At 37.4% G+C, this 12,797-nt stretch overlaps 1 protein-coding gene across 1 annotated transcript in view; it reads left to right on the top strand.

Annotated features, from left to right (window-relative positions):
* The window catches only part of aacs (acetoacetyl-CoA synthetase), a 141,167-nt gene that overhangs the window by 1,154 nt on the left and 127,216 nt on the right, over positions 1-12,797 (top strand). The window contains exon 2 of the mRNA XM_069933205.1: positions 613-716. Within this exon, the coding sequence (XP_069789306.1) occupies positions 613-716 (104 nt within the window). The remainder of the gene's footprint in view (positions 1-612; positions 717-12,797) is intronic.

Consider the following 12,797-nt stretch of genomic DNA (forward strand, 5'->3'; position numbering starts at 1 on the left):
AGATAACATTTCCTCTCCATTATTCTTCAGGATGGATTGTGCATTTGGGAAAACGAATAGGTCATTATTCTACCACTGCAGACAATACTTTGGATTTTTTGGGGGGTTTGCATTGGATATGGTTATGTTTTTACAATATATAATATACCAAATTCTTCCAGTTATTTAATCTATTGGAAAATAAATCCGTTTTGAAATTGGAGTTGCATTTACCTAGTGAATGTGGTGCAGTAATCACTTTTTTTGATGTGTCAATTCTTGATACTTAGTGGTGTAAAATTGACATTTTGTATAGAATGAAGCATTGGCACTTTGACAAAATACAATGTTATATGTCTATGGTCATTTTTTTTTCAAACACTGTTCCCAAGGAATAAAATTGGACGATTGAAGGGCTTGTGCTTGTAGTGAATGAAAATTAAGTTACAAATTAAAAAAAAAAGTAAATCATCAATTGACAGCTATAATGCCATTTGGTATGTCAATAATAAAAGGTGAAAAAAATGTATTCATCTTGCATCCACCTGTAATTTCCACCAGGTAGTACTGGAAACAAAGGACTTTCAAAATAAGTTAATATTCAATATTAAAATGCCTTTATTGCTTTCACAGCAAATTATAATGAACTATATCAGTGGTCGGTGGAGAATTACCCAGAATTTTGGGCAGAATTTTGGAAGTTTAGTGGATTGGTTTATTCTCATCATTACAGTGAGGTAAGATGATTTATTCATTTTAAGTCAGTAGGGAACTGTGCCAAAAAAATAAGGTTCCTTCAGAGCTATGGATGCAAAGCAGCATACTTAAAGAATGGAAAATAGTCCAACCTTGGGGTAGGTTTAAAGAACACAGTGCAAATAAGCTTTTTGTGATGCAAGTTCACTGGCCTAAGGAGCGGAGGGATGTAGTGCTTGCATTGTGAGTTGAAATCCATACCTGAACCTTGGTTCCATTAAAGTCAATACATTTCTACATCTTGTGCTTCTTGTGTACTCCAGAGGACAAATTTCTACTTCAGTGTGTTCTCAAGTAAATAGCAGCCTGAATCACAGGGAATGCCTGGACATGACATTCAAAAGTTAGACTTTTGCTATCTCCAGTGTGTGCACATTTTTGATCATTTAGATAAAACACGTGATTGATTATAATATGACTGTTTGCTCTATGACGCTGGTGCAAAACACCAAATTTCATGACTTGTTCATGGCAATAAATTCTGATTCTGATGCAGTGTGCTGGCTAGAGAGGGGACATTGAAATAAATTCATTTCTTTTGATCTTGTGCATATTGATTACTGATCAAAAGTATGCATGTTGAAAATAAAATAGTGGGGTAAATACGTTGCTATACAGAAATTAAGGACCTTGGGAAGTTGGGATTGGTGGAGGAGGAAGGTATAATTAGAAATTTGGTTAACAGGTGTGTAGGACGAGCAAAATTCTGCATTAAGAAATGACTGGATTTAGAAATGAATTTGTAAGAGTGACAGCAGTTTTTTGTTGTGTATATGAATTAGTGGCCTGGAATTTCTAGCAAATATTGGAGGGATGAGACTGACTGGACATGAATATAAGAAGCAGGAATGATTTTTTTTCCTTCTTGCTTTCTCTGCCATTGAACAAGATAATACCAGTTCTTGTACTTCACTGTCACTTTCCCATTATTACATTAATGTCCAAAACCTTATTGATCTTTGCTTTGAAGACACATAGCAATTTAAAAAAAAATATTTTTTTTATTTTTCACACTGTGAACTATATCAATCAAAATATATACAAACATTTCTCATTAAATATACACAGTGACATTTTCTCCCTTTTTTTCCCCCTAACCTCCCTTCCCCCTTCCCACCCCCCTCCAAAACCAATAAATATTCAACATATACAATACAATAAAACCATTAATCAATGTCATCACACAATGAAAAATAAACAAGAAAAATGTGTATCTACTTTTACACACTGGATCAAGTAGTTTTGTCTTTTTATCATTTTAGGGGGTGGAGGTCCGAGGCAAGCCCTCTGTTATGTTCCATGTATGGTTCCCAAATTTGTTCAAATAATGTGACTTTATTTTTTAAATTATATGTTATTTTTTTTCCAATGGAATACATTTATTCATTTCCATGTACCATTGCTGTATTCTCAGGCTCTCTTCCATTTTCTAAGTTGACATTATACATTTTTTTTGCTACTGCTAAGGCTATCATAATAAATCTTTTTTGCACTTTATCCAGTTTGAGGCTTAATTCCTTACATTACTTAGAAGAAAGATCTCTGGAATTTTGGTTTTTTTTTTGTGATTTTATTTAATATCTGATTTAGATCTTCCCAAAACATTTCATTTTCTTGCATGCCCAAATTGCATGTACTGTTGTTTCCATTTCCTCCTTAGAGCGAAAACATCTATCTGATAATGTTGGATCCCATTCTTTTAACTTTTGAGGTGTGATATATAACCTGTGTAACCAATTATACTGTATCATGCATAACCTTGTGTTTATTATGTTCTTCAGAGTTCCAGAACATAAATTTTCCCATGTTTCATTTTTATCTATATGTTTAATCCATTTCCCACTTTTATTGAGGTTTATAGCTTATTTCATCATTTTCCTTATCTTGCAGCTTAATGTACATGTTCATTATAAATCTTTTAATTATCATTTTGTCTGTAATCACATATTCAAAGCTGCTTACTTCTGGTAATTTCAGTCTGTTTCCCAACTTGTCCTTTAAATAAGCTTTCAGTTGATGATATGCAAACATTGTACCATGAGTTATTCCATATTTGTACTTCAACTGTTCAAATGTTAATAAATTACTTCCAAAAAACAATTTTCTATTCTTTTGATTCCTTTTCTCCCCAATTCTCTAAAGGAAAGGTTATCCATTGTAAAAGGGATTAGTGGGTTTTGTGTCAATAACAATTTTGGTATTTGGTAATTAGTTTTTTTCCTTACTAAGTGGATCTTTTTCCATATTTTAAGTAAATGATGCAATACTGGTGAGTTTTTGTATTGCACCAGCTTTTCATCCCACTTATAAAGTATATGTTCCGGTACCTTCACCCCTATTTTATCTATCAGGTTTTTCCCTTGTCTGGTAAAAATCTGATAAATACCTTAATTGTGCTGCTCTATAAAAATTTTTAAAGTTTGGTAACTGCAAACCATCTTGGTTGTACCTCTCTGTTAATTTATCTAACGCTATCCTCAGTTTCCCCCCCCTTTCCACAAGAATTTCTTTATTATTCTTTATTAAAGAATTTCTCTGTTAATCATCTGGCAATGATTGGAATAAGTATTGTATCCTTGGGAAGATATTCATTTTAATGCAATTTACCCTCCCTATCAACATTAGCGATAATTCTTTCCAATGTTCTCAGTCTTCCTGCAATTTCTTTATGAGAGGCTGATAATTTAATTTGTACAAGTGGCTTAAGTTATTATCTAACCTGATCCCTAGTTATCGAATTGCTTGTGTTTGCCATTTAAATGGTGATTCTTTTTTAAACTCTGTATAATTCGCGTTACTCATTGGCATCACTTCACTTTTATTTGCGTTGATCTTGTACCCCGATATTTCTCCATACTCTTTCAATTTCTTATGTAATTCTTTTATTGATATTTCTTGTACTGTTAGGTATACTATGATGTCATCTGCAAATAAACTGATTTCATACTCCTTCTCCTTTATTTTTATCCCATTTATTTTATTTTTTGTTTTTATCAGTTCAGCCAATGGTTCTATTGCTAAAGTAAACAATGAGGGGGATAATGGACATCCCTGTCTAGTTGACCTACTTAATTTAAATTGGTTTGATACATATCCATTTACTGTTACCATTGCCAATGGTCCATTATATAATGCTTTAATCCAATTAATATATTTTTCTGGTAGATTGAACCTCTGTAATATTTTAAATAAATAATTCAATTCTACTCTGTCAAAGGCTTTTCTGCGTCTTAAGCAAAAGCCACTGTTGGCTTCTTATTTCCTGAACTGCATGGACACATAGCAATTGAAGATAGTTTAACCATTTTGGTAAGTAATTTCTTCTTGTGTTTTGCCTGCCTAGTCAGAGGAAATGTTCCCGCAGCTATCCTGTCAAGTTCTATTAGAGTTTTGTATGTTTCTCTGACATGGCCAATCATCTTGGTATAAGTATAAGTAATAAAGAGATCCCAGTGTGCTTAATCTCATCCTACAAACATCCCATTCCCAAGAAACAATCTAATGATCTTTTGTTCTGTTCCTTCTATTGTAAGTGCAAGAGATAAAAATTAGACCAAGAGTAGCGCATCTGGTCTGTCGCACCTGCTCCATCTTTCTTTAAGATCATGGCTGATCAGCTCTACTTACCTACCTGTTCTCTGACACCCTTACTTTCTCTACTATTCAAAAAAAAAATCTGTGTCTCAATGCATTCAGAGGCAGCTTCTACTGCTCCATTGAGCAGAGAATTCTGCAGATTGACTGCTACCTAGGAGAAGCAGTCCCTTACCTGGGAGAAGCAGTCCCTCTTCATCACTCTTAAATCTCCTCTCTGAAATCTTGAAGCTATGTCGCCCTAGTTCAGTCTCGCTTTCCAGTGGAAATAACCTCCCATCTTCTGCCTTTTAACAATTTTGGAGATTTCTACAAGCTAACCCCTTCCTTAATTTCAGGAATCAACCTGACGATCCTCTCCACACCTCCCGAGGCCAATGTGTCCTTTCTCAAATAGTGAGAACAGAACTGCACATAGTGTCCTGGGGCAACCTCACCAGTAAGTACCCAGTTATAGCAGAATCTACCTTGTTTCGAATTGAATTCCTCTCACCACGAACCTGAGCATTCCAATTGTCTTCATTATCTCCTTGGACCTGCAAACTTGAGTTTTGTGATTCAGGTTTTTTTTTTCTGCACCACAGCGTGCAGCAATTTTTTTATTTTACCATTTAAATATAGTTCCATATACTATTTTTCCTTTCAACTTTTACCAGTTTTTTCCTCCATCTGTCAGACCCCATCGTATTTCTCTGGATCCTCTGCATAATTTGCTTTTCCACTTGAGTTTGTATCATCAGCACTCTGTCCCACTTCTAAATCATTAAGGTGTATTGTCAACATTTGTGACCTAGCATTGACTCTTGCAGCACTCCACTCACCACTGATTACCAACCAGAGAAGTGCCCATTCATCCCAATTAATCAATCTTCTATCCATGCTCATACACAGAGGTGTCAATAAGGGGGTGCAGGGGGAGTGATCGCTCCCTGGAGCACATTTTTCAAAAGAGATGCCTTTCTCTGCCCCCCCCCCCACTCCAATGCTGCCCCGCCACCCTGCTCCGCGGGGCCCACCATTCAACACCTGCTCACCATCTGGCATGTGTCGCGGCACCTTTTTATGTGCTTGCACCCCCTAATGTGAGAACTTGGCTAAGCTCCTGGTCATACATTACCCCCAGGTCCATGCATTCTTATAATATGAAAAAGCTTTTCGTGCAGTACCATATATAATGATTATGGAAATCCAAGTATACTTCATCTAACAGTTTCTATCTGTCCACTGTGCTCATTATATCCTCAAAGAACTCCGGGAAATTAAACTATCCTGCTCTTTCTGAATCCCTACTTCATTGCATGGTTGGAGAACCTACCCACTTGTCTGTTGTTTCACTGGACAAGGAAGATTTTGCTTCCTGACCACTTTTGGGTGTATTTTATGGATTTTGGGCTTTTGATCATGAAAATAACCTTAAAATTTTCCTATCATGTACGTTTTTTTAAGCTATATCCTATTTTTGTGATTTCCTTTTAAGTCTAGTTGTATGTTGCCCACAAAGCAAACTGTTTTGGTCAATCCAAGCTGCCTGGGCATGCACTCGGTGCAAGTGCTATGCAAATGTTGTCTTAGGCCTGGGCTTGAAAGTAACTGATTGACATAGATTGAACCCATGTTTTTTTTTAAATTTTTTTTAATTTTCACACTGTGAACCATATCAATCAAAATACATACAAACATTTCCAGATTGAACCCATGTTGATGCCAGACTATTTTGTGCCCTAGACAAGGGCAACGACTTGCACCCCACAAAAAAAATTGCCAACTTCGATTTTCAAAAGCAGATGTTTTGTAGAAACAATGAAAAGCATAAAACCTGAAACTGCTAAATTTATTTTAAATTGCAAGAATATTGATACATCAATCTTTGATTATCTTTCTCAAATACAAATGAAAATATTTTGGCACGTAAATTATTTTGAACTAAAGGGCACTCAGTAGAACGCAGACCTCCGCCAAGGGAAGCACAACATTAAAACCTTTTACTTCACACATTTTTATGTCTATATAAAACTTTCAATGCCCATTTTTCCCCACAAGAATTATGCAGTAGGAAAATGCCAATTTTAGCCCATCAAGTTTGCTCTGACATTCCCGATCTTGGCTATTCCCTTTTATTTTCCCCACATTTCTATCATTTCCCCCAGATTCTACAACTCACTTACAACAATGGCCAATATTCTTCCTGCTTGTGCCTTTGAGATTCGAGAGGAAATTGAAGCATCCAGAGGACGCTCACGTGGTCACAGGGAGAATGTGCAAACTGCACACGGACCGACCGGGCCAGAGTTCAGGGCAGAAGCCAGATTACTGGAGTTGTGAGGTAGTAGCTCTGTTAATTGCACCACTGTGAGACAGCATCAACAACAGTAATAATGAAGTTCGACAGTATCTCCATATTACACAGTAACAACTGTGAGAACTTGCAATACATTGGTAGAGAACCATGAGCAAAATGTAATTATATAATTTCAGCATGGCTTTACATGTGAAAATTCAAGAATACTTTTCTGTTAGCTTGCCTTTTGAAGTTCTCATGTTTTATGAAACTTTGACAACTCAGATAAACAAAACTATTAATATAATGACAAAAAGTAGCATGGAATAATTGCTGAATGATTTCTTTTAAGAATTTATATATTTTTATTTCTCATCTATGAATATTGATAGTTATTTTGTTATTAGAAATCAGCAAGTACCTGTCCTGAGCTTTCGACGCCTGACTCCCAAGGCCGAACCCTCCCCTTGGCAGTCGGCCTACAGGTGCATACTGGAACTCTCGACGCCGACTCCAAACCCACCCTCGGCCTACACTGGAGCTCCTGACACCCGACTCCGAAGGCCGAACTCTCCCCTTGGCAGTTGGCCTACAGGCGCACTCTGGAGCTCCTGATACTGACTCTGAACCCTCCCCTCAGCCTACCTGAACTGTGGGGCACAATTTGGTCTCTTCCACAGCACCCCTCTGAGGTCTGCGCCCTAGGCGGCTGCCCTGGTTGGTGCACATGTTCTTCAGGCAATAGCATATATTGTCTTCAGGAGGATTCAGAACAGCAGCAACGTCTCGGCAATGTTGCAACAGCTGCATTACATTCTGTTACATTAGTGGTGTGGCGTGTACACACTTAAGGTTCAAAGATACAATCTGACCCCACTTATTAAGAAAGTCTATAAGCTCTAACTGTTGTAAAATTGGTGACCAAGACAAACCCCGGGCTCCTCCCATTTGTGCAACATGTGCTGTCAACCTGAGAGCTTGCATCAGCTTCATTATGCGTTTAACAATGCTAAAGTCAATAAAAGTTCATTTAATTTTTCTCCTCCTTCCTATGTGATAAAGCAAATCTGAAATTATCTTTGTGTTCGTATTGAAATTTTCGATCATAATCCCAAATTTCTTTTCTTTCAAGAGGCAAACTTTTGAAAAAAAATTTGTTGTCCGGTGTTATTACTTCCTTGGTGATAGTTTCAAGCATTTTCCTGCAGATGTTAAACTAACTACCCCACATCTCTCCTTAGTGTGACTAAATCTGGATGAAGTATGCCAGACAAAGCCTTGTTGGAGCTCTGTACAAGTTTAGTTTCACACTTTTACTCTCGTATTTAAATACTGATGTGATAATGTGGAATGTACTTTTGCCTTCCTATTTGCAGTATGTGCATGTTAACTTTCAGTAATTTGGATGCAACACCCTGAGCATGACTGTCTTTCAATCTCTCACAATCAAATTAGCTTTTTTTCTGACGACATTACATTTTCATACATGACCTTCTAGCTGCCAAGTTCTTATCCGTTCACAGAGCACTTCTTTATCTCCTTCCCTCAGTTCGCGTTGGCATCCAGCTTTGATTTATTGGTAAACTTGGATATGTTCCACTTAGTCCTCTTGCCTCAATCATTCAGAAAGAACGCAAGCAGCTGGAGCCTCATCTGCAATTTCAGGCTACCAACCTGAAAATTACTAATTTATTCTGATTTTTTTTTTTTGTTTTCTGTCCATTAATCAGTCCTTAATTCACAGGGGTTTGTTATTTCTAACTCCATATTTTGTTTAATATGGCACCTTACTGATGGCTTTCAGAAAAGTTCAAATCCACTGGGACTTTCTTCTCTATTCTGTGAGTTACAACTTTAACTCTGAAAGGATTTGTCAAACATTTATGTTGTTTTAGTCTGCAGTGTTGGGAAAAATAAGCATAATTATTGCCTGTGTGGTTGTTCACACTGGGCGCCTTTTTCGACCGCAAGTACCTGAGTGCAGCAGTCCCAGTGGTTGGACGTGCAGTAGAGTGGACAAATTTTTCCAGTGCAATTTACACTGCAGGCTTCCTCCAAAAGGTTGTAGGGGTCCTGCAGGATAAATTGCGGTGCAGGAATTGACTCAAAATTCCTGTACATTCCTTTTTAGACTGCCCAAGTAGTTAGTGGCAAAATTCCTTAATTGTTCCCTTGCATGCCTGCAGTCTAAAAACCACAATTGTTTCTCCTGCATGGATGTATTTGTCTCTGCCCAATTCTGTTTGTATTTTCTGTGTGCCCTGGTAGCAATTTCTTAATAGCGGGTTCCAGCATTTCCACTGTGCTGATTGGTGCACCTAGTCTGTAATTTCCCATTTCTTCCTTTCCTCTTGACGAGGTGAGTTTGTCGAAAGGGTTGGGTGACGAGGGATGAAAAAATATTGGAATGCTGATGTAGAGCATATTCTCTTTCTACCTAATTTCATATTTTGTAAAGAAATAGAAATAATGTTAGAAATAATGTTAATTTGGGTGTGGAATTTTAACTTGCACTGATGGCAGTTTGACGAGTGGATAGGGTTGTTTGTGAAAGGTAATGAGAGATTTTGTATTTGTTCTTGAGCCTCTTTCTGTGATTATGGTTACATCACTTTCAACCTGATGATAGCTTTCTGTCAAAGAATTTGAAAGCTCGAACCTTTTGAAGTCAATTTTATTTTGAGATCTTGCATTATCTTCGCCCTTTCTCCACCCTCCTACGATTTTGCGTGGTCTGAAAGACAGAAAATGCATACTGACGAAGGAATGGGTTTTTCAGCTTGCAAAGAACAACGTTTCAATTGAGTCAGTTGGGTTAAACAGGCCTTTTAACTGGCTGATGGCGTGGTTACATTTTTTTCTCTTGTAACACAGCCAAATTCAAGTAACTGGGTCTGCAATTTTTTTTTCTAATTTCCACAGTACCTCTTTGTCCCTGCTGGTCCACGGTCTTTAAAAATTCCACTTGGGATAAATTACTTAAAGGAAGGTGGGGGGTGGGAGGGAGGAATTATGAAGTGTTGGTGGATGAGTAAATGGGTTTAATTTAGGATTACCTGCCCCTGTGTTTGTATTTGCAGTTGACCAAAACTTGGGGGTATGGTTGTGGTACGTTGTTTCAGCCGTAGTGTAGGTCTTTCAGGAACAGAATTGGTGTTCAGACATAGGGTCTCTTTCCATGCTGTATGACCCTTTGGCACAACTTGCTCACATTGACCAAAATGTCCCACCCATGGACTAGTCCCACTTGCCCGCCTTTGGCTTGTATCCAGCCAAATCTGTCCAATTTTTTTTCTTAAACATAGCAATAGTACTGGTGCCAACCAACTTCTCCGTCAGCCCGTTCCATACAATTGACACCCTCTGTGTTTTTAAAAGAAAATGTTATCCCTCACGCATCTTTCCCCCTCACCTTAAACCACAGCCAGCACCAAGGGGGTGCATTTGGGGGCATTGCCACCACAAATGAGCTTTTGTGCCCCACCACCCACATCACTAGTGTTACGAGGTCTCGTCTTCACGCGATTATAAGCACGCGCGTTTGTCTGTTATGTTAGAGGGAAGGGTGATGGTGGCGCAGGGAGGAGGTTCATGGCAGGAATCGCACCCGCCTCCCCCTCCTGCTGACTGAGCTTTCGAATGTCAGTTTGTTCCCCTCCCCCTCTGCGGTTACCCTAATGTCCCCCTCCCAATTAGACTTGTCCTGACGCTGACTCTGCCTTAAACCTAGGTCCTCGGGTTACTGATTTCCTCAGGGCAAAAGTAATGTCTGCAAAAACAATGCTCATTCAGTAGAAGAACAAAACAAGGATGATCACTTGTAATTTACAGTGAAGGAGGGGCACAGCATAATTCTGTGCAGTGAGTGAGTGGAGAAATCTTCCACAATATTTGTTTTGGAGCTTGTGAAAGGCAGCCATTTTTAATAACAGCCAGTGCAACCCTACTGAGATAATGAAGGCTTTTATGAATGCTGAATTAGGCTGCTGAGTTGCATCTAATATAGTAGGCTGCTTTATTTTAAAATGGTGGATTAGCTAAGGAAGATGCACTCTTCTTAAAAATTAGTACGATCAGTGTAATTCAGTGAAGTATGGTGGCAAAATGTGAAGGTGGAGGAAAATATTCTTTTGCTATTTCATAACTGAAAATTAATGCATTTACACTTTATTTCTGAAAATGTTGAATTAATAGAAATGAACATGGCAATAAGTGCATTAGCGAATAAATTTTTAATTCACGTCATACTGGGTGGCCAAATTTTATTTTTGTTCTGACGTTCAGCTTGCAAGTTGATTCTGATGAGACACCAGTTACTCTGTTAAGTAGCTTAGTAATCAAGGAGCCCTCTCAGTCAGAAGGTTGTGAATTAAAAATGTATTTGCTAAAGCAAATGGTACCACGTGCATTCCAAAGGCCTATTCTGGCATGTGCATGCATCAGAATAAATCGGGAAAGATCCAAGTAATCCTGATGGAAGAATTTGCAGATTATAATACCTATTTGATGCTTCAAATAGAGAAAATATCTACCAGGCTAGCTGAGAGCAGGTGCCTTTAGAACATTTGAATCTTGGAATGTAGCTTGTATTGAAAACTAATTTGTAGACAGTTTACTGTTTCAATTGTGAATTTTATTGTTGCATTTTGTTTGAGCTTTATAGTTTTTGAGATTGAAAGTTGTACTTTTTTATTATGAGATAAAACTATATGAATAATTGAATACTTAGTGGCAGGAAATAAATTTTAAGTTGGGGGTTTTGCATAAATTGTGCAGACATTTTGGTCTTTTAAATATTTTAAAGTTGCATATCTTAAATTGTCAATATTGCCTGAATAAAGTGAAAAAGCACTGTTTTTTAAAAAATTCTTGAATGGAGCAAGATTGTTCCAATCAATTGACTTCATAATCTGCATCTGGGGATTTTCTTTTGTACAAGGGCAACTTGAATAATACAGTTATAACGTTCCAAAGAACATTCAGTGTTATGGAAAACTGTACTGATCAGAACAGTATTACAATGTGCTTTAATGTAATATGTTCCAATCCTATAATTTATTCTTTTACCTAAAGCTCTAAGCATTTTTTGAAATTGTAAAACGAACCACGACTTGCTGAAAAAATTTCCCCTTCATTTCCATTTTCTTTTAATGTCCAATAGAGGTTTGATGCTTTAGCTTGAATTGTCATTTGACTTAATGGAATACTTTTCTGGTTGCAATTTTAATTCCACATCATTAAAAGGTGTTCCATATTTTCCACTGCAGAACTTCTATGTTAACAAATCACTTTAGTCACATAAGATGTGTTGCCATTCCATGTTCTTTAATTTTAACTTTATTCTTGATTAGAGTTCGAACAGACGATTCATTCATGCCCTTTGTCTTGTGCTATTTAGCAAATGATGCGCCATCTTCAATAATTTCCAGTTTCTTTTCCATTGTCAGCCAGTTACGTTGACCACTTTTACCATATTTCCTTTTTCTGCTCATATTGTTTGTAATGCTGCACTTTTATACAACACAATTAAAATATTACAGAGCAGCCACGGCCTTCCAGCTCAGAGTCTAGAAGAGCAGTGGTTCTCAACCTTTTTCCTTTCCACTCACTTACCACTTTAAGTATTCCCTGTGCCATAGGTGCTCTGTGATTAGCAAGGGATTGCTTAAGGTGTTACGTGGTGGAAAGAAAAAGGTTGAAAACCACTGTTCTAATTGGACCTAAATGACTGATTATGTGCACAGTTTCATAACTCTAAAAGAAATGGGCCAATGACCATTTTTCTCAAGCAAAATATTTCAGTAATAATTGGGTCTAGAGCAGCAATTCTCAGCCTTCCCTTCCCACTCACATACCAAGCAATCCCTTACTAATCACCGAACACCGATGGCATAGGGATTACTTAAAAGTGGTATGTGACTGGAAAGAAAAAGGTTGAGAACCATTGAGCGATGCTAAAACAAGTTAAACAATAATGAAGTTGAATGAATGCAGCCAGTTGTTGAGCATTGTTACTGTCTCATTAAATTATTGCGCCACTTTTGGTAATGCAAAATATTAATAAAATTGCACAAATTTTGGTTATTACTATATTAAAATTATTTTCTCACTTTGGCTTGGCTTCACGGATGAAGATTTATGGAGGGATATGTCCACATCTGCTGCAGGCTCGTTGGTGACTGACAAGTCT

Source organism: Narcine bancroftii, chromosome 4, assembly GCF_036971445.1.
Source record: "Narcine bancroftii isolate sNarBan1 chromosome 4, sNarBan1.hap1, whole genome shotgun sequence".
In the NCBI taxonomy this organism is placed as follows: Eukaryota; Metazoa; Chordata; class Chondrichthyes; order Torpediniformes; family Narcinidae; genus Narcine; species Narcine bancroftii.